The sequence below is a fragment of the Calonectris borealis genome, chromosome 1, assembly GCF_964195595.1.
Source record: "Calonectris borealis chromosome 1, bCalBor7.hap1.2, whole genome shotgun sequence".
Lineage (NCBI taxonomy): Eukaryota > Metazoa > Chordata > Aves > Procellariiformes > Procellariidae > Calonectris > Calonectris borealis.
The window spans coordinates 3,529,092-3,553,822 of record NC_134312.1 but is presented as its reverse complement, the minus strand read 5'-3'; the positions used below and the strand labels follow the sequence as shown (position 1 = coordinate 3,553,822).

Sequence of the window (24,731 nt, the reverse complement as noted above, 5' to 3'; positions counted from 1 at the left end):
TGGGCTGCAATTCTAGAGTAGGGGAGAAAGGTGTGTGATGGTGTGAGTGAGACGCAGGACATCTCTGTTTGCCTCTGCAGAAGAATTTCCACCTGGTCTCTATTTCACAGCTGTCTCATTTTCAGTTGTCTCATGGGTAAACGGGGAACAGCAATCCACTGCCTTGAGATATATTGATATAAGACCTCAGTAAGCCATTTTTATTATTATTCCAGGTGCAAATTCCCTTGGGATAGCTGGGTGGGACACACAATAACCACGCTGAGATACAACTGTACACAGGCTATGTCCTACATAGATTGTGGTTGCTTGTAGTCCCAGAGGTCTCCAATCTGTGCCATAGATTCGTCTTCACAACAGACCATGCTCCAAGGACTTTGCCAACCAGAACAACTGATCCCATACCATGTGCCGTGCTTCTCCCTTGCCTCTCCCTGTGAAAACTCTAAGAGTGAGATTCAGTGATCTAAAATGTAGGCAGCTAATCATATAGGCTTCTCCTTTTGTTAATAAGGGAGGAGAAGTACTTCCTAAGAGCAATCCAACCACTTGGACCAGCAGCTTGAACCAGATATCTAAGTTTTAGATGGCTAAATCCTCTCCTCCTGCCATTCCTCAAGCAATCATACCAACTAGTCATCTGCCTATCATTCTCTCTGCTGGTGCTCATGTCTTGTAACCACCATGACGTTTGGGATCTCTCCTCCAGTACTCTCTCAATCCATATCAGCACATGGACCCTTACCGTACTTGCTGGCTGAGGTCCGGGAGACCGTGGAGTTGTTGACTGCATTGTAGGCAGTGACTTGCTTGGAGACTAAAGCTACCACAGATCCATCTGGCACCTATAGGGAAAAAGGGACTTTGTCAATAAGCTTCTGAAAACTGGCTGAGGAGCATGCCAAGGACAGCAGAAATTCAAGCAGCTGAAACAGAGCTGTAAACCAGTGTCATTCTAAGCAGAACAGTAGTTTTGGCCCAAAGCTTCAAATGCTTTCTTCAGTGGGTCTATTAACAAAAAAGGGACAAAATCTCCTGTTACACTGTTAGAAGCCTGCACTTGGGCAATAGGACAACTGGTGGCAAAGACACTCTGCTCCATTCAGGTCCTGACTCAAAGCCTGGTGATGACAACGTGAGTCTTTGCATTAACCTCAATAAAGCTGACAGTAGGTTCTTCACAAGGAAGTTTTTATGCAGAACAGGAGCATGAGAAGAATAAAATCATCTGAGTTATTTCAAACATCAAGGATGGGATGTTCCATAAGGATGATAAAACTGATGTGAAATTTTCTATTCCTTCCACCTCGATTGCAGGTGATGTCTAGGTACCTCTCTCAGAAATGGATATCTGCATTTTCCACTTTGATCGATCCTGTCAACCTCTCCATGCACAGTCTCCCCCTTCCACGTGACAAACGCACTGCTGGACTGAAGTGACTACCACAACTTCTTTCTGTTTGCTGTGTCAGAGGGTCTCAGACAAGGGAAAGTGGCAGGTTTGGAGTGGCTGTGCTCCAGGATGTCATGGGATAGTGTTTCAACAGACAACAGAGATTTCTGAAACGAGCCAGACTTTCCATTTCTACAGCTAGGCGATTCATGTGGGTCCCGTATCAGAAATGTTAACAAGCCAGTGGCTCAGAGGAGCCATATCAGGAATATCTGTGATAAATAAGACATCATAAAAAGGAGATGGATGAAAAAAACCCTGCTAACAACGTCTAACTCTTGTCTGTGTAATAGTAATAATTAGCACTTGCATAGAGTTTTTCATCTTCAAAGCACTGCAGAGGCTAATTAAATAGCCCCTCAGCAATCATAGAAGGCAATTATTGGTTCTTTGTAGTTTTAGCCCCACACTACAGCTGGGGAAACTGAGGCAACAGGAATATCAGTGTCTGTCCCAGCATGGTCTGTATCTGCCCTCAGGACAGCCAGGGTACAGGATGTACAGCTCAACACCCTGGCAGCTGAGGACCTGTTCTGCCCCAGCTTATCCGTACAGCTGGGAGCTCATTGCCTGAAGCAAACAACTGGAAAAAAACAGAGAAGGGAAAGAAAATCATGGTTGGTTTGTTGGTGAAATAAAATAGAAAACATCCCCGCTGCCCCTGAAAAAAAGGGTTCTGGAGTCAACCAGCAATGCTTCAGTCAATCTGAAGTGAAAAGTTCTGTTTCCTTTTCAAATTATTGCTTGCTGCCTCCTCAGGTCAGCTCTTAAATGAAAAAAATAATCTTGTTACGAAACATAGATTGCTGAGGTGTGACTGAGGAAATGACAAAGTTGTCAGCATCGGATTAAACTTAATGAGGTGCTTTTTTGTTTGTTTTTTTGGCAAGGGGAGGAAGGAGTGGGGGAAGCTTTTGACCAAAACTCCATTTGTCATTAAATTTGCCACTTGTGTAAGATATTTTTGGACATCTTTAGCCCTCTTTTATGGATCTCAAGGTCATGCAGAGATGAAGGGAAGCCCTGTCCCAAGGCAGGTCACATAGACCAGGACAGGGATTGCAAACAAGGGTTCCTAGGTCAATGACAACTTCACTGCACCATGGTCTCCAATCATCCTGCTTTCGTCCTGCTTCTTCCAGACACTAAGCCTCCTTTCCTTCCATTTTTCTCTCTTCCATCTTTCTAAACTCTGCTAGCATTATAAGGCCTTTGATGCATTGGAAAAAAGGGAGATGGAAGGGCTTGTTTTCTGTTTGTCTACATGAGAAATGTTAACTTGTGTTGTCCTCATGACCACATCTCCTCTTCACATCCTTCACTCACCAGGGATGCCCCTCCTTTGACAGAGATTTCCATTTCCCTTGGCTTCATCTTTCATGTTGTGCAGGGTAACTATTACAAGGATAGTGGAACAGGATGGATGTACTCAACACAGAGGCTCTGCCCAGTTATTGCCCACTCAACTATTGTTTACCTCTCCGTCTTAAAGAATAACACTTTGCCCTTCTCCTTTCTATTTTCTTAGCTGATCTACCTTCTACTCATCCTCTCACGCAGTTACCTGATAGTGTGCCAGCGTGTTGAGTCTCTTCCAGTCATTCTCTATCTTGGTTGTGATGTCTTCATCCTGAAGAATCATCCTTGCCCCGCTTGCTTGCCGCCACTCTGCAAGGAGAACAGGGACATTGAACCCTGCTGTGCAGAGCTTCTGAGATAGGGGACAGAGCTCTGGTAATCCCTGTGCCCATAACCCATGTAGTCACACTTGTGCAGGCTGCATCCGTGTAGTAGCATGTTAGTTATTGCCTTTACACTCTCTCAGATGCCTCCAACCACGTACAACACACGAATGCACAAATGTCCAGAGCCCTCTTTCCAGAGGGAAAGAGAAGACAGATGAACCATTAAAAGTTCAGGAAGATGGTTCAGGAAAGTATGCAAAAATCAAAGCCATATGGCAAAGTTCAGAGTCAAGTCCTAGGTTATCCAGATTGGTTTCTTTACCCTTGATAAAATGATACTGCAATCACAAAAATACTTTTGCACAGGGAACACCCACCCCTTTAAAGAGCGACACCATATAGAGATCAGAACATAGAGCAGTTGCCTACAGAGATGGGAGGTCCAAGGCTAGGGCACAGCAGCACACAGTGGTGAGCTCTATACGCATAAATAAAGCAATGACCAGAGAGCTGTTGATCCATTGGCAAAGCTGAACAGAGCAAGGCCTGGTGCTGTAGCACCCTGATTATTCACAGTGCTTAACTCTTACTTTACTCCCTGGTTCTGTTCTTGCTCCAACGTGGCTATTTCCAAGACCAACCTGTCCTTGTGTATGTTAACCATCACCATGGGACAGGAGCAAATGAATGTCACTTGTCAGGGATAGAAATTCATCCCTGGTCCTCTTTCCTTTATCAGCATAGACACAGCCTTTATCAATACCTGAGATACGTCTAACTGCCAAGAGCTAGCCACAGAGAGGGCTCCCCTGGGTAGAGCAGTGTCTTCTTCAGCACAGCACCAGACCCCATACTGGTCTCAGTTCATCTCCATTAGTGCTCACACAACACTTCTTGCTACTCAAATCCCAAAGTGATGGAGAGCAAGAAGCTCTTAACTTCAGGCACAGTAAAGGTAGAATGGGGAGAAGAGCCAGAGACAGAACCAACACCCTGCTCCGTGGAGGATGTAACCTCTACCAGCCTTCAACAGCATGCCTGTGGGCAGAAGGGCTCCAGTTTCTGACCACATCCAGTTCTCCAGCCTCCACCCTGAAATGATGAATGTTTCTCTCCTTCTGCAACACTGGAGCACCCCGTCACTTCCCAGGGTATCACCTTTTGCTCAAATCTTGAAGGATGCTCCATGTGGAGCATTGTCACAGCTTTCCCCACAGAGGACTCATAGACATGCCTATAGGCAAGGAACACATAAACATGGCCAAAAGGAAAGAAATGTAGTATAATCTGGTGACACCAGGGAATCTGTGGCTTAACCACAGGCAACCTGACCATCCAAAGCTATCTTTTTGGTCATGTCTCAGTCACAGTGACCCAACCACATACAGTTTAGCCAGAGCCAAAGCAGAAAGTCTGTTCATTTGTGGGAGTTAATTAAAATGAACTCTTGGATATGGAGCCATCACCTGCCACCCTTGCTTATTTCTCCTAATATAAAAATGCAAGGACCGTTGCAAATTTCTTTTGGTTTCAGCAGTTTTCTTATCACATAATTAAAATGTATTGGGAAAGCCGCCCTTGCCTTTATTATTCATTTAAATTAGCAGGAAGAGGTCAGCTGCTGTGTTTATTGCTTGGTGTCACTTTGGCTGGAGATACTCAGAGAGTAAGCAGAGGTTATGTTGGCTAAGCACTCACACTGAACTGCCCTTCATTTACTCCAGCTCCTTAGATCCTCACCTACATTATCCTTGTGATGTCCAAGGGTGATGCTCTCTGTTCATTCCTAGCTGGACTGGATTCCTGGAAGGTAACTGGTCCCAGGCATTTTTGGGAAGAGCACAAAATGCTGAAGTTTGGGCTGGGCTGGGAAATGGTGAAGTATCCCACAGAGTGCCAAAGCCACTTCTACTGTCACAGAGTGTGTCTCTTATGTGCCTTCCTCATGGTCTCTTGGGGACGGTGTCTCTGACATCTCTCCTTCAGGGCTCTGCATATTACTATGGTCCTCCTCTCTTCTGACTCATCTTTGGGGAGGGACACACACTCACGTAGTGTTTCGGGAGGGATGCACAGGTTCTCAGTGTTGCACTTGGCTCTGATATGAAGGGTAGGCACAGCCTTCCTCATTCTGTGCTTTATTTGTATTCAAGGGCTGGACAGGGTCCTTAGAACAGCAGCAGCTTTCCCTCTGCTCCAGGGGAGCTGGGGACATCATGGGATGTCCCCTCAAGCCCTTTGTGCCCCTGCGCAGACAAAGGGGATTACCAAGCCCTTTCCCTTGGCCTTCCTGCAGAAAGAGGCCATGCGAAGAAGAGGAAGGACTAGTCTGACTTGGCACAAGACCGACTCCTGAGCTTGTGGTCAAGCCTTGGAACAGGCTGCCCAGGGAAGTGGTTGAGTCACCGTCCCTGGAAGTATTTAAAAGACGTGTAGATGAGGCGCTTAGGGACACGGTTTAGTGGGCATGGTGGTGTTGGGTTGATGGTTGGACTCGATGATCTTAGAGGTCTTTTCCAACCTTAATGATTCTATGATTCAATGATTCTAAGACAAGGGGGAAAACACCCTGCAGGGCAGGTTCAGAGCATCTGGCTTCAATTTTGCAGCCTGTTTGCCCTGACCAAATACAAATCACTTCATCATGCATCTAAGCCATGACAGGGGAAGGAGCCCAAGTTGTGGTCCTTCCTAGTCTCACAGGAGCACTGCATGCTCCCCTTCTCCACGAGTGCCAGCTGAGGTGGTCACACACTGATCTGCAAGGAAATGCAATGGCTGTGAGCAAGGGAATGGGAAGGGAGGGCGCAAAGGAGGAAAAGGTGACCCTGACATCCATATTCACAGCACTAAGTGAAAACTGTTAGCTTTATCCTCACTGGCAGCACCCTGTCCCCTCGCTCATCAGATCTGTGCACTCGTCTGCGAGCCAGCACAAAGGATAGACATACTCCAATCCAATTTGTTACACTTCCACCTTCCACAGAGAGGGAGGGAGAGGGGGAGGGAGGTAAAAAATCCCATTATCTTTATCAAGCCTTCCAATCAGGAGCAGCGGTAAATGCAAACTCAGGAGACAGCTGCTGTGAAGCCTTTATATTTCATTCAGCAGATAGTGTATCTTTTTATTGCACGCAGGAATTACTTCTTCTTTTTTTTTCTTTTTTTTTTTTTTTTTTTTTTTTAGAAACAACCTTTCTGTTCAACTTGACTGGGAAAAAGGAAATTCCAGGGGCCTTTGACAGAGAGGTGCTTCTTTGAGCTGTAGCAGTGCCTGGTTAGGGAATGTCTCTATGAGGAGATGGGAGATGGGGAGATGTCCTCCTGCACCTCAAATACTATAGAAAATGTTACACTTCTCTCGTGCCTTCTCGCTGATCCGGGTCACCCTGAAGATGCCCATTGAACAAGGGAGAAAAGTGCAGCAGAGAGAACATTTTTCAGGGGCAATTGAAATACACAGATGGATGGAAGACCTGCCAGCTTGCTCCAAGTGCCTTCATTTGAGCTAGTCATCATCAGTTATGCCAACCTTTACAGGTGCTTCTAGGTCATGATGAACATAATCCATTTCAGTCAACTGTTCACGCCATACATTGGGCTTCCCACCCTTTTCCTACCGACACTAGGTCTCCCATGAAGGACTGTGAAACTGTTTGTGGCTGACTGTGCACAGCAATGGCGTGTGGAACACACGCATGTGGCTTATCCAGGCTCGATGCCTATTTCATGATCACTTGTGCTTATGAAGGATTAGTCTGAAGAGCCGGGGGGCTGTTTTTAGTCCTATGAGTATTTTTTCACTTTCCAATAATTTCCATGTGAGAGACAGATTGGCGTGGGGAATAGGAGAATAAACCTTTTGTCCCTATGCTGCAGGCACCAGTACAACCAGATGGTAACTGGAAACAAAAATGGGTAAATGTCTAGTGCGTGACGACCTCTAGGAAGAGAGGAGAAACTCCGCTCTGCTTCTGGGGTGGAGAAAGGAACACCATGGTTGGGAAAAAAAAGTTCATATCAGAACACATAGACAGAAGATACCTGGAAAATATTTTATCCTGTGTGCAAGTTGTCTGCCTTACTGTATATATACTAGAGATAGACTCAGTTTAAATGGCTCCTAAAGGTTGAACCCCTCATCCCAGTACTGCACCGTCGATGAAGCAGTGAAAGCTTACCCTGACGTCGTCCACAATGAGCCTGAGACTGACATCACTGAGTGCAAGGCAGTCAACCTAGCAGCTCCCATCACCTCAGCAGTCCATTTCAAAAAGCAAGCGAAACACAGGAAAGAGTGAATGCCTCAGCATGAAGCCAAATTCCTGTTTTGTGATCCTCACACCCTAACGCTTTCCCAAAGATGGGGTATTTTATTTATGGTGAGGGCTTTAAAAAATAATAATAATAAAAATAGCCACTGCAGAAAGAAGTCTTTACTCAGAGGGCTGCAATTTGAGTTTTGGACTAAAATGTAACCTCAGGGTGTACAAAATAAGTGCTTTCAGCTGACAACCCCCTCCATGAGTTGTCTGGGTAACTGCAAAACATTATGGCATTCACGACACATACAAGTCACTCTGCCTGCAGCTACCCTGCATTTAACAGCTCAAGATAACTCATTAGCTTGTTTGCTTTCTTCCATGTGAGCAATCCGGCCTTAGTATGGACAGAAAGCCCAGAAAATTGTAATGGTAATAGAAAACAGTGTTGCTGTTTAGAAAACCATCGATTTCAAGGCCAGATTACAGTCATCTGCTCTGACCTACTGTTTAGCATGGACTGGCAGGGCTGATCCAGCCGCCTTTGCAGTTCTGAGCATTCAGCCTGGGGCAGGTTGATCCTGAGAGCTCTGTGCTGCTTTCTAATGGCCAGCAGTCCTTTCTGCTCTCCCCTCGCTGTCTTCACTGTCACCGAAGGATGCCAAGTGCCAAGAAACACCTTTTCCTGCAAAAAGGCTGGGCTGGAGCTGTGGCTGGACGTGCATACCCTCTTGCTTCACCCATGCCAACCCTGCTCCTCCCATCTTGTTAACTGCTGTGCTAAAGGAGCCTGCAACTATATTGCTGCTGACAAGACTCTTCTACTAGATGAGAAGTTATTTGTGTTTTGTTTTGTTGTGTTTTGTTTTTTCCCCAACTGCATCATCAATGCTATTGGCCAAACAGCTGCTCATTAAGCAGTCTCCTGTCAGTATGGACAAGTCTGTCCTCTGAGGGATGCACATGATCATAAATATTCTCTGGAACTTGCTAGTCCTCAGCACCACTCAACAGGTCAATATTGCTTAAAACAGCAACCATCCTGGATGCACAATTGTCGGGATTCAGCTGGGACCCCGCACACACACACACTTCTGTATCTGTCAGTTGTCAGAGCTACAATAAAATCTGCAGATTCTGATTTGTCCCTCGTATTTGCAACATGCAGGTAAAATTCCTGCCTCCTACATCATTCATCCCCACAGCAGAACAAACTACTTTCATTTCATACCCAGTCTGAGATCTGAATGTGGCTCTGTGGCCACCATCCAGCGTCAGAGAGGTTAACAGATCTGTCCGTAAATCCCACTCCTCCGGTCTACTGTGCCCTGGTACCCTGCCCTATCTGCCCTCGTGCTCACCTAGCACTCACCATTCCCCTGCTGACTCACAGCAGCTCCAAAATCATCTTGGGTCCTTTCTGAATGATATATATGTTCTGTTCTTTATTGCTGCTGGTTTTGGCAGCTTGTTTCATTATTTTAACTGCTTTTCATGAGCAGGAATCTTGCTGCAATTTCTGTCAGGAATGCCCTCCTCCCCTACACATATACACACACATATAGACACTTAACATTAATCCCTGACCTCTCATTCCTGCCTCCATTATTGCTGTGAATTGTTTCTCGGCGTCAGACCATTCCTTCTCCTTTTGGTTCCTCTTCTACTTTGCTGGGTTTTATAGACTCCATCATTTTCCACTCAAGTCTCTTTCACTGAGGGTCACTGAGGGCAAATTCTGGCAGATACAGCCACAATACAGTCCCCAGCTCCCTATCAGACACCTCAGCAATGCCCTAAGCAGATTTTCCTACATTCTTTCATAGTAGCCTCCAGGTGTAGTATCTGCCTCTGGACCCCAACTTCAGACATCTCACTTCTCCCAGCATCCTTGCTCCAGATTTTGGGCAGAAATAGATTTTGGCCTGAGAAGCACTCCTGCACTGGGCTGTACAGCTCCCTGTGTGCCCCACAGATCAAAAGCACAACTGCCTAGAAGTGCAAGTGAAGCTGGTGTAGCTCTTTTCACCCTCCAAGCAGAGCAATGCACGAAGGGGCAAACCACTGAGAAAAAAACCCATGAATACATTAACAGAGGGACTAATCTTTCCTTAAGACCTCCTAGTCCTCTGCAGAAAGGAAATGTCGGAGCAGCAGCTCCCAGCCCTGCTGTTGGTGGTGGGGTGCTGGCAGGAAAGGGAAGCAGTCAGGGGTGAGAGGGATGCAGCCCACTGAACGGAGGATGTTTCATCCCCTTTCCTCTGCCTGCACAACGAGTAATTAATACTGCTTGGGCTGTGACTATCTCAGCAAGAAGATATATATAATGCAAACCCTCACTCTTCAGAGAAGAGCTAGGAATAAATCTCTGCAGCCTGAACACTGCTGACAACACCACCCTGGCCATTTGGTGCTCTTTTTCCAGGAGCCTTTGGCAGACAGCAAGAATAACCCCAGTCATGCCTTTTCCATACCCTTGTCCAAGCTGAATTCTGTGGGCAGAAAAGCAGGATGGCTACTGATCTTTTTAAATTCTCAAGACCAAAGATTTCATAAGCCAGGAGCATATGCATCAATTTAATCACTCTCTTCTGCCCTCTCACCATTGCTGCTGCTCTGCCTTGCACAAGCACCACGGGTACACCCAGTCTTGAGACGTGGCACTTGCCCCAAAAAACAGTGTCTAGATGGCATTTGGCTGTCTCCCATCTCCCCTCTCCCCCCTCCCTGGGGGCAATCAGGGCCCGTTGTGCACTCACATACCCAAGTCCATATCAGCAGCTTTGGGCCGGTGGGAGCAAGGCACGTTCTTGAAGATAGCATCGAGGATTTTCTCCTTGACCTGCGTGATGGTGTCACAATTCAGGATCTTCACCGGGATCTCGGGGCTGTTCACATTGTCGGGGTTCACGCAGCTCAGGACCTGAAAGAGATGCAGTGAGATCCACTGTGCATTTCACAGCAGCACGGGTACCCTGTGGCCACCCTTACGCAGCCACCTTCTTATAGGTCCAGAGGGATCTAGGGTGCGAGAAGGTGGAAAATGCGTACCAAGAGTGTTCCCTTCTTTGAGAGGGCACAGAGATCTGGTTTCACACAGGGGGAATGCATCCAGCCACGCCTGTGCTGCTCTCAACCCCTTACCACTGTCTGTGCCCAGTGAATTAAAGGTAGCTCAGGATTTGGCTCTCAGCTAAGTGCTGTGGGCTCCCAGATGCTGCAGCCAGTGACTTGGGGCTGATGTGAAGGTTTTTCTGAACTTGTGTCTCACGCCACTTGTCTCTGTGAGGTGAAACTACTATACCTGTGGGAAGAGCCCCCTATATTTGAGCCTCATCTCCTTAGTGTCTTTGCTGTATTAGTAACAGAAAGCCCATGAGTACCAGCTCAGGTTCTGATGCTTTCAGTAAAAATGTCATTCACCATATGGTACCAGACAATGGTCATTGACACACTCTTTCCATAGAAAACATTAAAAATGCAATCAGGTCTGACTGGTTGGAGCTGAGCTGATATCCAAAGGGTTCTCCAGAGCTTTCCTTGGCCTCTGATCATTCCCTGCTCCCTAGAGAGCTGGCAGGGTGACCTAATTCAGTAGTGGCCTCCTTGCATTGCCACCTGACTTCGACAATTCGGGTAAAAGTGCTCTTCAATCTCTCAAACTTAATTTTGTCCATCTTCTGCACAGCACAGGACTGACCAAGACCCTTCTCAGAAGAACGTTATTAATTTGAAATGCAGGGCTTCTTAAAAAAAGAAACACAAAACAACAACAACAAAACCTTTTGCTTTCACGTATAGAACAAGAAAATTGACCCAACTAGAAAGGCATCTCATTTCTCAGAAGGAGAATATAATTTTCTCCAAGGACTCTGTCCAAGAGTAAATGCAAAGCATATGGGGTGGTGAGGGAGGGAGGGATGCCTTAAACACATACACACAGTGTTTAACAGCAATCTGCCCACTTGGCCATGTCTATACCGAGCATTCTGCTCTCTCCTGGTTACAGGAGTGTGAAGTGTATAAACTTTTATGAACTTAGCACACCTTTGCACTTGGAAGGAGTGTTCAGTAATGCTCCTGGCTATATACGGTCATTAAATGTTCCCGTGCCACTTTTACAAGTGCAGACATGTTAGTTTTGATACCTTAGACAAATTCTACCTTGACTGTAAATTCTCTTCTGTAGTATGCAATAAGTACTGGACTTTCCATCACTTTCCATCTTAACCTATTAAGATGCAGTGGGATCTCAAAGTGGCTTGAAACTGGGTGAAATCGTATCAGTATAATTATATATTGGCTCACCGGGTTCCCTTTGGTGCTGTTATGCTCAACTAAGAGGGACTTTGTGAAGTTATTGCTTACAAAGAGCTCTGTGATCTTTCTGGATGAAAGGGGAGATGTAAATATGAGGTATTGATTAGATCATAATGCTATTATTTATATGTCACTTCCAGGAGTATTGAAGAAGCATCAATTCAGATAATAATAACAATGGCACAGATTTACAGTTCTGCTGCATCTTTCATCTCAAAGGATCACAGAACTATACATAAAAAGCACTGTTGAAATGCATCCAGTGTTGAGGTTATTAGTTGCCCCCCTCCTATTGCACATCTGTAGGGAAATGAAGCAGTGATGGCAGGCTAGGACAGCTCCTTTGAGAGTGCTATGGGGGTCACACATGGTTCTGGAGACCAAGTTACTCTGCAAGTCTTTCTCAGTGATCTGAGAAAGATCGCTCAGCTGAGGCGAACTGAGCTGATGTCAGTCAGAGCAAGCTGTGTGGTGTTACTCATCTCTGATGCAAACACCTGAGGTTCAGTTCAGTTCCCCACATGAAGGCACTTAGTGCTCTTTAAAATAATCTGGGCTACCCTGCCAGGCATCTAGCTGCTGGTCCAGAATGGCCAATATCTCCTGCAGGTGCTGACCAGTACCCACTGCACCAAACCCACCGTGCAATGTGGACCATTATCCAGCTGGAAGCTGACGAAGGTGATTTGCTCTTATAACTTGGTTGCTCTTGAATTTCATAGGGTGCCAACTTTGGAAGATGGCAGAAAAACTCTGCCTGGGTGAGCCACGATCATTCATGCCCTGACTACAGTAGTCCTTGCTCTCCTTTCTTCCAGCTCAGTTGGAAGAAGAAGGAGCAGGGAAGGCAATATTTCAAAGAGCTGTGCAGAGAGAAGTTTGCTCTTAGTGGTCTCAAGCATAGATGGGGCAGCTGGTAGTACCTGTAAACCCCTGAATTTCAGCGTGTTCATTTCAATGACAGTCAAGAGGCTCCTTTCAACATTTTAGGGGATTCAAGCATTGCTTATAGAAACCAACACCCTTCCCAGCGCACAGTGGCTTTGACATATATGCCCCAGGTTTCACATCAGCTCTCAGTTGGTGTTTTCCAACTGTTCTCTTGTGGAGCACTAATATTTTCTCAGTACAAAGACTTCAGGAATTTTGCAGGATGCACCTGTGTATTGCATAAATGGCTCTTCTTTGGAGATTGTCATGGACCTTATAGAAGTTATTGATTTCAATCAACCACAGGTTGAAAATCTCTGCTCCTCATCCAACAGACTGAAGCTCCTAATCATAATAAGGTGTTTGCAACGGAGAGAGAGATTCCGACCACTTCAGTATGAATCCTGCCAAGTCCCCCCAGCTTTCTATAGATTGTCCCTGGTAGAAGGTGACCAGGAGAAAAAATCTAAGCATTGGCTTTATCCATTTAGCAGAGTTCAGATGTTCCAATCTCACTGGAAGAGTAAGGTTTGCCCTCTGCTTCACCCAGGGCTGTCCTCATAACAACCAATATAAGACAGAAAACTAATCCCATTGCTCCTGCAGCGCTTCTCAGCTATGTCAACACAATCTTTGACATCAACTGGTGGGGAAGAGACCCCTGAGATAGTCTGTGTTGTATTCCTGCATGATTAGTCAGTTTGAGGGAAGCTTTGTGATGTTGATCTCCTGAATGCATTCACTGTTACTGCTCCATCACCCGCTATCTGCCTTTGAACCTTATGGGGCAGAGCTAGCAAGGTGGATGAAGGGGAGAGAAGACTTCAGTGTCACTCAAGGAGATGCTGAATGTTTTGCCACTGAAAGGACACCAGAACTTGGCACCACTGTTCTGTCATGCATTGAGGTCTGTGTCAGCATAAGGACGATGCCAGTTGTGGGGTCAACATGAAAAAGTACGGGACTGGCAGCAAGTGGAGTAGTAATCTCTGAGCCCTGCTCTCCCACTGACTATGTATGACCTTGGGGCATGTCATCTCACTGGATTTGTGTTTATTGACCTTTTTCTATATCCTTGGGCTTTTTTTGTCTGCCAGCCCTTCCAGCCATGAGCTGTCTCTAAGTGTATATGTACATGCAATGCTTAGCAGCTAAGCCCTGATCTCCACTATGGATTACTGGCATTGAAATAATAAAGGCACGGTTTGTGATTACCCTGGCTCTGAGTTCTCTGCAGTGTTTGAGTCTGCCCTGAGACCAGGACATCACTACAGTTTCTGTCCCGGGGATAGACATCTTTCTCTCCCTTCTAGATTGGGCTAAGGAAGGTCCAAGGGGGCTAGCACACAGTGAGGCTTGGCAGTGAGCAGGAGGAGAAAGACTCCCAAAAAGGTCAAGTATGGGACAGCCTTCTTATATCTCAATGGAGGCTTCCTCCCTGCCACCAAAATTCCCTGAAAAGCCTTAACCAAAGGCAGCTCAAAGTGTCTTTATCCATCTGGAATATGTTGTCAGGAGAGATGATCCGATTAGGCTCTCAGCACTGGAGCTGTTGAGGTGTGCAGGGAGCACACAGAGTGTGCCACTGCTCAGGATGTACTGGGCAGCTCCCGCCTACCACCCCCAAGCACTAATTAGACAATATTGACAGCTTCTGACACACATCGAGGTCTTTGCTCCCCTGCATTATTTGTATCAATAGAAATGAAGCTGACGCAGGAGATGGATGGTCTTTCATGTCCCAGTGACAGGGGAGCAGTGACAGTAGGGAGTGAGGTTTTTGCATCTGTAGTCTGGTTTGGTGAATAGTTAAAAAATCGTGGATTCTGGCAAAGGCAGATGGCAGTTAGGGTGAGATATTCCTGTCTTTCATAGATGGAATAATCTAGCTGGGTTTTTAATAACACTGCAGACCAGAGATGATGAGCACTGACTGCTAGCGAAGACATTAACACAAGAGGATGTTTCTCTGAGGAGAAGTAAGGAGAAAACCTACTGTTTAGCTGCAACACATTTATTCTAGCAAATCACATCTGTAACTTGCTTAGTTTCTCCTGGACTGAAAAATCCCTTCTAAGTACAGAAATTGTACTTACAAGACCCTAGGGCACTGAGGGCTGCTTCCTTGGAGAACTGTAGGACCTGGCAGACAGCAAATCAGAGCTATCTGGTTTGAGAGAAATCAGACTGAAACAATCTAAATTTAGTGAATGAGATGTGTATTGTAAAATCAGTAATTCCAGATGTCTGAAAGTGCTCTGTCTTCTTTTTTCTCCCTGGGTAAGTCAGTTCCTTTGGATCTGCTTTTCACTCAAACCATATTTGAAGCCATGACTTAAAATATTTGGTCATGATTAATGAAGGCTAAAGAATAAATGCCTTCCAAAAGAAGCCCTGGCCTTGTCTTCCTGGAATAATGACAATAAACAGCCTGTTTCAATGTGCCATGCTGCTGGAATTGTGATTTAACTCAGTCAAGCAGTCATCTAGCACTCATGAAACGTGAACAACCCAATGGATTTTAGCCACACACACTGCAAACTCACAGTGGTGACCAGGTGCATTTGTTAGAGAGCAGCAGATATTGAGGGAATTCCTCAATATTACAAATTATTACAAATATATTACAAATACTGAATCAGTTCTTGCTTTACTTCATTACTATATGTTTTTAATAAAAGATGACAGACTGCTTAAGGAAGGTAGAGGAAGGACAAAATAAAACAGATATAAAGAGAAACAGAAAGGAAGAACAATCCTATTCACATTCTGCTCCTTCTTAATCTCCTTCACCAAAGTCGATCTCTAAATCTGCTGAGATTCCTATCGGGATATATTTGTCTGCTCTTGAGATGTAAGAGGAAGAGCTGATTAACATCAAATGACACAAAGCGAATGGAGGAGAGCTTTGTTCAGCCGATGTATAATTATTATCCTTTGCTGGCTGCTTTATATCAAGCCTAAAAGGATCGGAGGGATTTCCTTTGGTGAAAGTGATCACTCTGTGTCTGCGTTTTTCTTCCTTTTGCTCACTCTCTCCATGTGAGATCAGGCCTCCAAATTGCTAGACAGCCACACGTAACAGAAAAGCAACACTACGCTGCTGATTTAATAGGAAAGTCACGTTTTTAATATGCAAAATAAAATTGTGGTCTTATTTAAGAATAAAGTCTGCCCCCTCATCAGACTTGGATTCAGTCAAAGCTCAGTTCTAGACTGTCTGTAGTTACTGATGAAAAGCAGGCATTTCTAGCGTCAGTCCATCTGAGCTAAGATCTAAGACAGGTCAAGGATCTAACATCGACTGGAGACAGCCCTCAAAGCTAGCTAAAGTTAAGTGAGATGAATGTCCCTCAATTGAAGGTGCAAATAAAGTAATCTGATAAGTTCAGAGCATCTTCTGACCATCCTAAAATTTGGGGTTGGGGTTTTCTGAGGACAAAGACATGAGAAATAAAGATCATTGAAGGATCATTGAAGACTTGGAAAGTGTTCTTCAGCCCACAGAGACTTAAAAGCTCAGTGGATTTAGTGTATCCAGGAAAAAGTGAAGGCCCACAAACACACTAAGAAGAGATATCTAATACTCTTTAATTGATGCTCTTTAATCAAGTGGGAAAAGGGTGTAATCTCAGAGTAGAAGCTAAAGCTGGACATATGCATTGTATATCTTTCACCATGCAGACAATTACATTTTGAAGCAAATGACTCAGTGACAGGGATTAATTTTCTTTCCCTTGAAATCTTTAAATCAAGTTCATTTTTCTTTGACTTGTGCGTGCTCAAGAGGAATGGCTGCATTAGCTCTAGAGAAGACCTAATAGCTCTCTCCACTGTGTACCTCTAACATATTCCTTGATGCTGAAATCTTCATTGGAGAAACAGATATTTTTTTTTTTTCTCTCATGAGGATTATTCTAGAGAAGATCCTTGCAATATAGCTTCATAAAAACTATTTTGGCTGCCATCTGCAGAATGCCATGGGCTTTTCTCTGACACACCACCACAAGGTCTCAGAATGTCTCTGGGCTTGCCGTGCCCTGAGCTGGGTGTCCCTGTGATCACAAGTGTCCCGTGGCCAAGGACTTGTGCCCGACCTGCCTGAGCTCAGCTCTGGGACACCCCGCATGGCCAAGGGCTGCCGCCCCGGGCAGGCACTGCCCAGCAAACACCAGATCTTCGTGGGCCCAGGCTGGGTGCTGGGCAGCTCTGCCACTGGCGCTGGGGACCAGGGAGAGGGAGGAGGTGATGGGGAGAGGGGGGATCAAAATACCCCCAGGTGGTCCCAAGAGTAAGGACGAAGAAACCCCACCATGGACATGACACTCCTCCCAGGGAAGAGGTCAGGGTGGTGACAACTTGCAGTGACAACTCCACCTTTCTGCTGTAGGAAGACTGTTACCTTTGACTTACAACTCAGAGGGATGTTGGAAGGGTGGGCATCACTCCAGGAAAAAGGGGTAAATGCTAGGAAGTATTTTGTCCAACAGAACAGAGTAAATTGTCCATATCTGTTGTCTTCACATTCACAGGCATATTCATGACACAAGGTTCACACTTGTCTTCCAATGCTCCCGGACCTCACCTAATCCAAGTAATGGTAAAGGATTGGCACTGTCAGCCTACCCTGCAATGAGTGCAGATGCTTTCAGAGAACAGACAATGCCTTTGGGGAGCTGAAGATGCTCTGGGCATGGGGCAGGGCACAATGGAAGTAACCTGGAAGCAGCCATCTTTGCAAAGGCGCTTTGCGAGCAGATGCTTCAGCCACAAACCTTGCTGTGTTAGGGGATGTGACTAGTCAGTCTTCAGCAGGGTTACCCTGCTGGGTTGCAAGAATAAATTGTCCCAGAGAGTCAACATGCCCATCACTGCCTTCTTTTCTCTAAATCCCCTTTTGCTAGAAGAGGCTGGACAAGCCCATAGGAAGGTGTGCTCAGAGCACTTACCAGCGTCTTGTAATCAATCTGCTGTCGGATAAGCTTGTCCTCACTCAGCGAGTACCGGGCCTCCCCAGTGATCGAGTCGATGGGACCCTTTTCCATCTGCTGCTTGATGGCACAGAAAAGGGAGAACAGAGGTTCACCAGCACACTCCTGCAGGGGTGAGAGACAACCATGAGGTGAAACACATGGAGCAGGGATGTCAACCCAACCTACATAGCATCTCAATGACTGCCTCGTCTTGCCATCCCCAACCACTCGCGACAGATGCATCAGTGGGAATCAGTTTATTCCATACAGCCCGGGAATAGAGGTGACCCTCCACTTCCACAGAGTGCAACCAGCCATCTTGAGCGTCCTGTCATGGGACAAAGGTGTCAGTGCTCCCTGGCAATGTTGGGGCTAGCAGAGCCTAGTAGGAGCTGTTCAAGTGATTGCCACCAGGCCAGAGCTTTGCACTGGAGCAGGTGGTGAGATGGGTCCCAGAGGACCTGGAGACAGGTCTGAAAGGGAGATGGACTGCTGGTACCCCTTCCTGGGTGTCTGGGTAGAGTCCACAGTCTCCCTGAGCACTCCCATGCTGGAGGCAAATAGGGATGCTCAGGCAGGAGCAGCTCCATGACCTGGGGGAAGATGTGCCCCTGGATCTGTAGGGTTGCATGGGTGATGTCGGATCTGTGGGGCCCAGCACAGGACAGCAAAAAGCAGCCCACAAGCAGGGCCAGCAAAGCACACCTCCCCCTAACTTCTCCTTCCCATCGTTTGCACTCACTGCACTCCTCCCCATGCTTTTCCTCACCTCTCCTCCCTTGCTGCCCTCCCTCTGCACACTTGCTGCCATGCACCCCTCCTCGTGCTTTCTTCTATTGCTTCCCTTCCCCTTCGTCTCTCCATCCGTCCTCTCCTCCTCCCCACCTTGCCCTCTCCTCTTGCAGTGTGTCCCAACTCAATGAGCAAGGTCATTTTCCTCTGGTGTAAATCCCAGCAAAAACAAGTTAATAATCTGAAGCAAAGTGGCCCCTTTCTCAGTTCCTACACCTGTCTCTCACCTAATTAGCTTATCTGCCAGCAGCATATTGCTTCTGTGTGTCTGTCTCTTGCCCTTATCAGGCCTCTGTTCAGGCTAAGGCAAGAAGACAAGTAGCTGAGTGGGGTGAAAAAAGCCTATTATAAAAGCAGCTCTTTAGAGAGTCACCTCCTTATATCCTTTCCTTTCAGCTGAAAGCAGGAATCTGATACTGAAGTCACTGAAATTACCTTCCAGGGACCTTCAAAACTTTCCCATGTGTTGGTTAAACCACAACAATCCTTGGACTGGTTGTGCCTGGGGAAGGCTCAGGGGAATGGGATTGATTTGCAAAGCCTTGAATTGCCAGGCAGAGGGTGGCTATTCTGTCCAAACGGGGCTGTAAGGTGTAAGGATATCTAACAACTGCATTGGGAGCGGGGAGAGGTGCAGAGCCCAGCTCCTTCCAAAAAGGCTGGCTCTGAGTTTGGTGCCTTGACAATTAGCATGCTTGAGGCTCAGTGTGGGTCCCCAGGAGGAAACTGCCATCACCCAACAGTCAGTGGCAGGTCTCAAAGGCTGAAAGCCTCTTTTTTTTTACTACACACCACCCCAAGGAAGCCCTCCAGGAGGAATGAGAGGGCTTAGGGGGTGTCTCAAGTCTTTTCATTGTTTTGCTGATGAGCATCTTGCAAAGCCTATGCTATCTCCCACAGGGATACAAAGCAGCAACAGCCTCAGCCCCTGCTGGGCTCTGGATGCAGCAGTATTGAGTCCAGCCCTCCGTACTCAGAGGGTGTATGGCCATGCCCAGGGCAGGCTTGAGGCAGCCTTATGCCAAGAAGAGCTTGGGCTCGACCCTAAATTAAACTAAGCGGGGATCTGGTTATGGTATGGGTAAAGCAGGGTAAGTATGATGGAGGCACTAGGAATGATGGAGGCACTGGGCCTCAGTACTGCCTCTGAACTGGGGTGGTAGGAGATGTCCAACCACTATACATTGAAAATATGGGTCATCACGTGATGGAGATCTGAGTCTGCTAGTAAAAGGAGAGCATTTTCAATACAGGTCTCCGCCAGGCTCTGAAATCCTCCATGTTTCAGCACTGACCCTTAGATCCCACCTCTGTAGGAGTAAAACCAACAGGCTGCCTCTGTAACAAACTGTCCCTCTTTGTCCTCCCTGGATCAGAAAATGGCCTACTCCCATTAGGCAGTGAGATCTCTCCTGAGAAAAAAAGCCTTTTCCTTTATACCTGGGAATTCTTTGCCCCAACTAAACCTTGCCAAGAAGAAATACATTAAAGCAGCTGTTCATCCAGGCATGCTGCTCCTCTTACCTTGAGGAACTTGTACAGAAGGAAGGTGAACCAGTTGGTGAGCATTTTCTCAGCCACAGACTCTGTCCTAAAATCAGCCCAGAAGAAAAAGCAAATTGGAAATGGGTTAGTTATGCTGGTCATATCAAAGAGCTAGTCAAAAGATTGGCTTTGTCCATCTTACTGCACAGATCTCCGAGTCCCTTGGAAAGTCTGGCATGACACCATCAGGATTAAGCGTATCCTAGGCTCTCTGTTTTAGCTTTGGATTTAGGAAACCTTCAGGCAAATCTTTACTGCTCTGTTGATTCTCCTGTGACTAGGGAAGTCCCCATACGTCTATTTCTCAGTTTCTCCATCAATGAAATGGAGATGACAACATTTGAGGGAACCTTCTCAGAGGTGCTCAGGAAGAATAAATCCATCAAATATAAGGAGCTCAGAGTAAGGCCATATGACAAGTAGGCTATATAAATACTTAAGACAGACAGATCTAAATCACCAGAGAATAGTTATCTGGCACTAATTATCTCCCTGGCATTTGGGAGTGATTATACTCCTCAATGTGTCACTGTGGTGCATTCACAGAGCTCATCCTGTTGCCCTTGAAGGCTCTGTCCTCAATCAGACAAAAATCCATCTCAAGTCTTTAGAGTGAACTTTTCCTACAGAAGGACTGACTCAGACCTGTAAAAGTGGTTTGGACACCAGGAGCACTGGATAAATCTGTGTTGGCTCCAGTACATGCACTGGTGTTGCTCAAGAAGAAAGCAAAAGTCCCTGCCTGGATGAATTAAAGTGGGTCTTCCTTGTCCAAGCCACCCAGGGGTTCTCACTTAGGGCTGCAGCTTGCTTTTTAGGTTTCCTAGTCCTTCAGCATAAAGTTGATCTTCCTCTGGAGCATAGGACTTGCAAGGAGAAGGGTTTGCATCACTGGAGCTGTATGCTTGGAACCAGCCAGCGACCTTGCCTGAAAACAGGTCCTGTTACACCAACACAGAGTAAGTGACGGTCCTTTCCCAAGCTAAACACAGTTGATCTTTAGCCTGGTGTCCATAGGGATTTCTCTGTTCTCACGGGCACATCTCGCTTAGATGGTGAGGATGGTGGGGGAAGAAGTGATAATAGGGGTGTTTGTTGTTGCTCCTCTTCTCTTGCCTCTGCAACCAGAGAAAGAGGTGATATGGTCCCAGTTTGCTACCAGATTAATGTTGTATTTCCTTTGTCTACAGTGATCACTGCTGTCTCTCTGCCTAGAGACTGCCTCTGTCCAAACCAGCCTGTTTGCCCTTTATTCCCCTCAGTCAACGTCACCTAGCTGCTGTCCTCCATCGGTCATGGTATGATATTCAATTCCAGCAATCCCCATGCTTATCATGGTCTGAGCTCCTCGCAGGGAATGCCATGCAGAAGAGTGCTCTTTCCGACGCTCCCTGGTGTGACACCTGGGACCCATCACATGGTGCAAACTTAGCATTATCATGAGAAAAAGAACTTAAATCCCATCTGCTGCTCTCTGCCCTGACGACTTTGATCTCTCTGAGGCTGTAGATATTACGTGGGATGAACTGGACACAGGCGAGGTGGGAAAATCATTCCAGCCAGCTCCTTCCTCCTGTCAAATGCCCCCAAAACCAACACTGCAGAAAGGTGTTGGAAGATTCCCTTCCATCCACAGAGTCACAGGGAGGGAGGGGAAGCATCAAGTTGAATCCAGCTGCTCCGAATAATTGTCTGGGGACCTCACACCAGCATCTGAATCCCAAGGCAGTGAGCTATTCGCATGTTCATCGGTAGACTCTGTCCTGGTGCTGCTCAGTGCAGGACCTCCATCTCGGAGCACAAACCACATCTCTGACTTCTCCTTGTGTTTTCAGAGCTTGGAACCCATGGAGGTGCCTTCTTTGTTCACTAGTTCTCCTTCCAAAGGCCACATTTCATTTCCAACAAAGGACTAGAGTTAGAAAATAGCTGGAAGAAGGAGAAAGAGGGAAGATGGGGTGCTCAGGACAAGATAGGAATGAAAAACCAGGGAAGATAAAGAGGGGAAGAAAAAGGAGAAAATGAAGGGAGGAGACAGTTGGAAGGAGGCAGTGCCATCCAGCATCAGAGGAGAAGCACAGAGAGGAAGCCTGAGGACAGTTGAAGGGAGGTCACCAGCCAGGCTGTAGGGCTTGAATCGCATCAGGGAGTCAACAGACACCAAAGCAAAGTCCAGCCTCTGCCGCTGGCTTTGCTGCCCTGAATGCCAGGATGTGCCTTCTCCTCCTTTTTTTGCTGGTTCTCCATAGTGGGCTGTGTGCCAGATGAAAACCTTGCCAACAGGCAACACAGATCTCTTCCCTGCCCAAGCTGTCCATCGCAATCAGCTGAGGGCTCCTCAAAGTTGGCTCTGAGCAGTGGCAAAGGCCATCCATCTCCAGTAGACTCCCCCTGATTTTACTTAGGGTCCTGCTTGAATCAAGGTTGGTTCAGACCTTGAAAAGGGGATGAATATGATCCTAAAGGGAGAAGAGGCAGAATTTCCCTAGGCAGGGAAAGCACATTAATTACAAAGCAGTAGATTTCTAATTTGGGGGTTCCCATTCAACCCTCGTGGTTAAACCTGAGACTTGGCCAAGAAGCACCAACCTAAACTTGTGCCTGATACGAAACCAGTTCTCTTGTCTTGCTCATCTCTGCTACTCGCTTCAACAAGCTCCCAGTGCCAATGCTCAGGGAGAGACAGAAGATCCCACAATGCAGCTGAAGAAGACCCTCCATGTGTCTACAGTTAACTCATGAACAAGAAACACAGCAGGGAAGTCCATGTCCCAGGCAGGAGAAGGCAGCAGCTGTCTTTCTTACTTACCAGGGTTATAATACAGCCTGTTCTATGTGACATACTTATAGGTCCTACACAGTGCAATGGGAGTTTTCATGTTAAAAGGAAACATAACCATAAATGAACGTCTTAAGCACAGAAGGAGTCCAAAACAAGGATTAGGAGGCATGGGCTCTTGCTGCCCTTACAAAGCTTTCTGGAAGATCTATGTTAAAATCCAGAAGTAGTTCAGTTCTGTAACTTTTAATCACTGACTGCTTTTTGGTTATGGAGGAGATGGAGCAAAATCTACAGACACACTTGCTGAAAGGAATGCTCTGTCAGGAAGTCTTAAATGAGCAGGAAACCAGAAAGGGAGAGCGATTCAATCTTCATTCAGCCCTACTTTCCTTATTCACCCCTCTCTGCAAACAGCTTCATGCCAGCCCTACGGGGTCACGTGAACTGTGGCTGTATACCACCCTGATTTCACACCCTCTGCACAAACAAAAATCAAGCAAATTTGTCCCTTTCCTCCAAAGATGACCAGCATGCTCGTTAGACAGTGGGACACAGGCTGCCCAGCCCGGCTCACTCCAGCCCCAGGCATCCTTACCTCCGGAGCAGCAGCTTGGGGTGGTTCTTGCTCTCCAAGTTTTTGTCTATGAGGTCGGCCAAGAGCTGTTTGAGGACATCAGTAGCGTACTCTAGCTTGCTCTGCAGCACCGTCATGATCAGCGAGGCCACATTACCACGGTCCCGCATGGAGAAGCTGCGCTGGGACTCCAGCGTGCGGATGAAGGACAGCAGGAAAATCTTGTTGTTGATGAGCTGGGCAAAGAGCTTCAGGCCTTTCTCCACCCGTTCCTGCCTATAGCCAGGGACCTGCATAAGAAGAAAAGGAGTTTATACCTTTCAGTCACTGCCTGCTGTGAGACCTCTCCTAAATGGGTCACACACCCTTTGCTACCTCTCTGCCCTCATGCCTCCAGCTCCTCTAGCTATACACTTCGACAGCAAGCAGAAGTCAGTTCTGAGACAGGGAAAAGAAAAGGTGCTTCAAACAGCAGAAACAATTAAAAAAAATTCTTGCATCTAGCAGGCAGGTGAGTCCTTCTTTCTGCATCACAGGATAGTCCTGTAAAAAGGAAGAGAGTCCGCGCATCATCTGATAATTAGGAAGCCTGAGAGACCTCCTAGCCACAGCCAGATGATTACTTTCCAACCCTGAGTCAAAAAGAGATTGCTAATGCCTGGTGTGGTACCATACCCTATTGTATTTTTATTGTAGTCATACTGAAGTCTCACTCTATCTATCTCCACCAAACACCTCTTTTTCATCCCTGCAAGAAACCTGCTTACAGAGATTTGGGGTTCAGCTTTATGAAGCTGAGAGAGGCAGCAAGAAAGTGAATGGGGAAGAAAGCCTGGGGTCAGGTTTTGAGGAAATGAAGAGATGCAGTGAGGCAGTGGCTGAGATGGTGAGCATGCAGATGGGCCTTGGTTTGAAGAACTACATAGATAAAGGTGTGAGAGGACACCCTGAGTTGGAACCTGTCTTAGAGGTCCCACTGCAGTAGGACCCCTGAGCTTGGGAGGCGAGATGGTTTGGAGACAGAGAGGCTGATAAGCCTCTAATATATTTCTTAGCTGTGAGAGGCTGGTGAACTAGTTTTTATATAGAACAATTTAGGATCTCAACACTGGACCCTGGACTCCACAGTTTACAGTGGGTTTTACCCTTTCCAGACCTTCTGGCTCTAGATGAAAATGGAGCCTAAATAGAGAACCTCAAACTCATTTCTCCATGTTGCTGAAGCTGTTCCAGCCATTGAAAAAGCTTCCCTGGAAGCAGGAGGGTCTCAACACAGAGCAACACATGTCACTGAGGCATGTATGTATTAATAACCAACCAGATTTGGCATCTTAATCCAAAAGAAGTTGGCACGCTTAAGCAACCAAGTAATGCAAGGCCCCTTAAAGACTCATTACTTTTTCATTCTGGAAATT

The 24,731-nt window shown here is 46.5% G+C and overlaps 1 protein-coding gene across 1 annotated transcript in view; it reads right to left on the bottom strand.

The window, feature by feature from the left end:
* Positions 1 to 24,731, bottom strand: part of PLXNA4 (plexin A4) — a 432,942-nt gene that overhangs the window by 20,237 nt on the left and 387,974 nt on the right. The window contains exons 21-26 of the mRNA XM_075142680.1: positions 23,338 to 23,606; positions 19,940 to 20,006; positions 17,600 to 17,746; positions 10,164 to 10,323; positions 3,018 to 3,121; positions 746 to 845 (exon numbers count right to left, since the gene is read on the bottom strand). Coding sequence (XP_074998781.1) covers positions 746 to 845; positions 3,018 to 3,121; positions 10,164 to 10,323; positions 17,600 to 17,746; positions 19,940 to 20,006; positions 23,338 to 23,606 — 847 coding nt within the window. The remainder of the gene's footprint in view (positions 1 to 745; positions 846 to 3,017; positions 3,122 to 10,163; positions 10,324 to 17,599; positions 17,747 to 19,939; positions 20,007 to 23,337; positions 23,607 to 24,731) is intronic.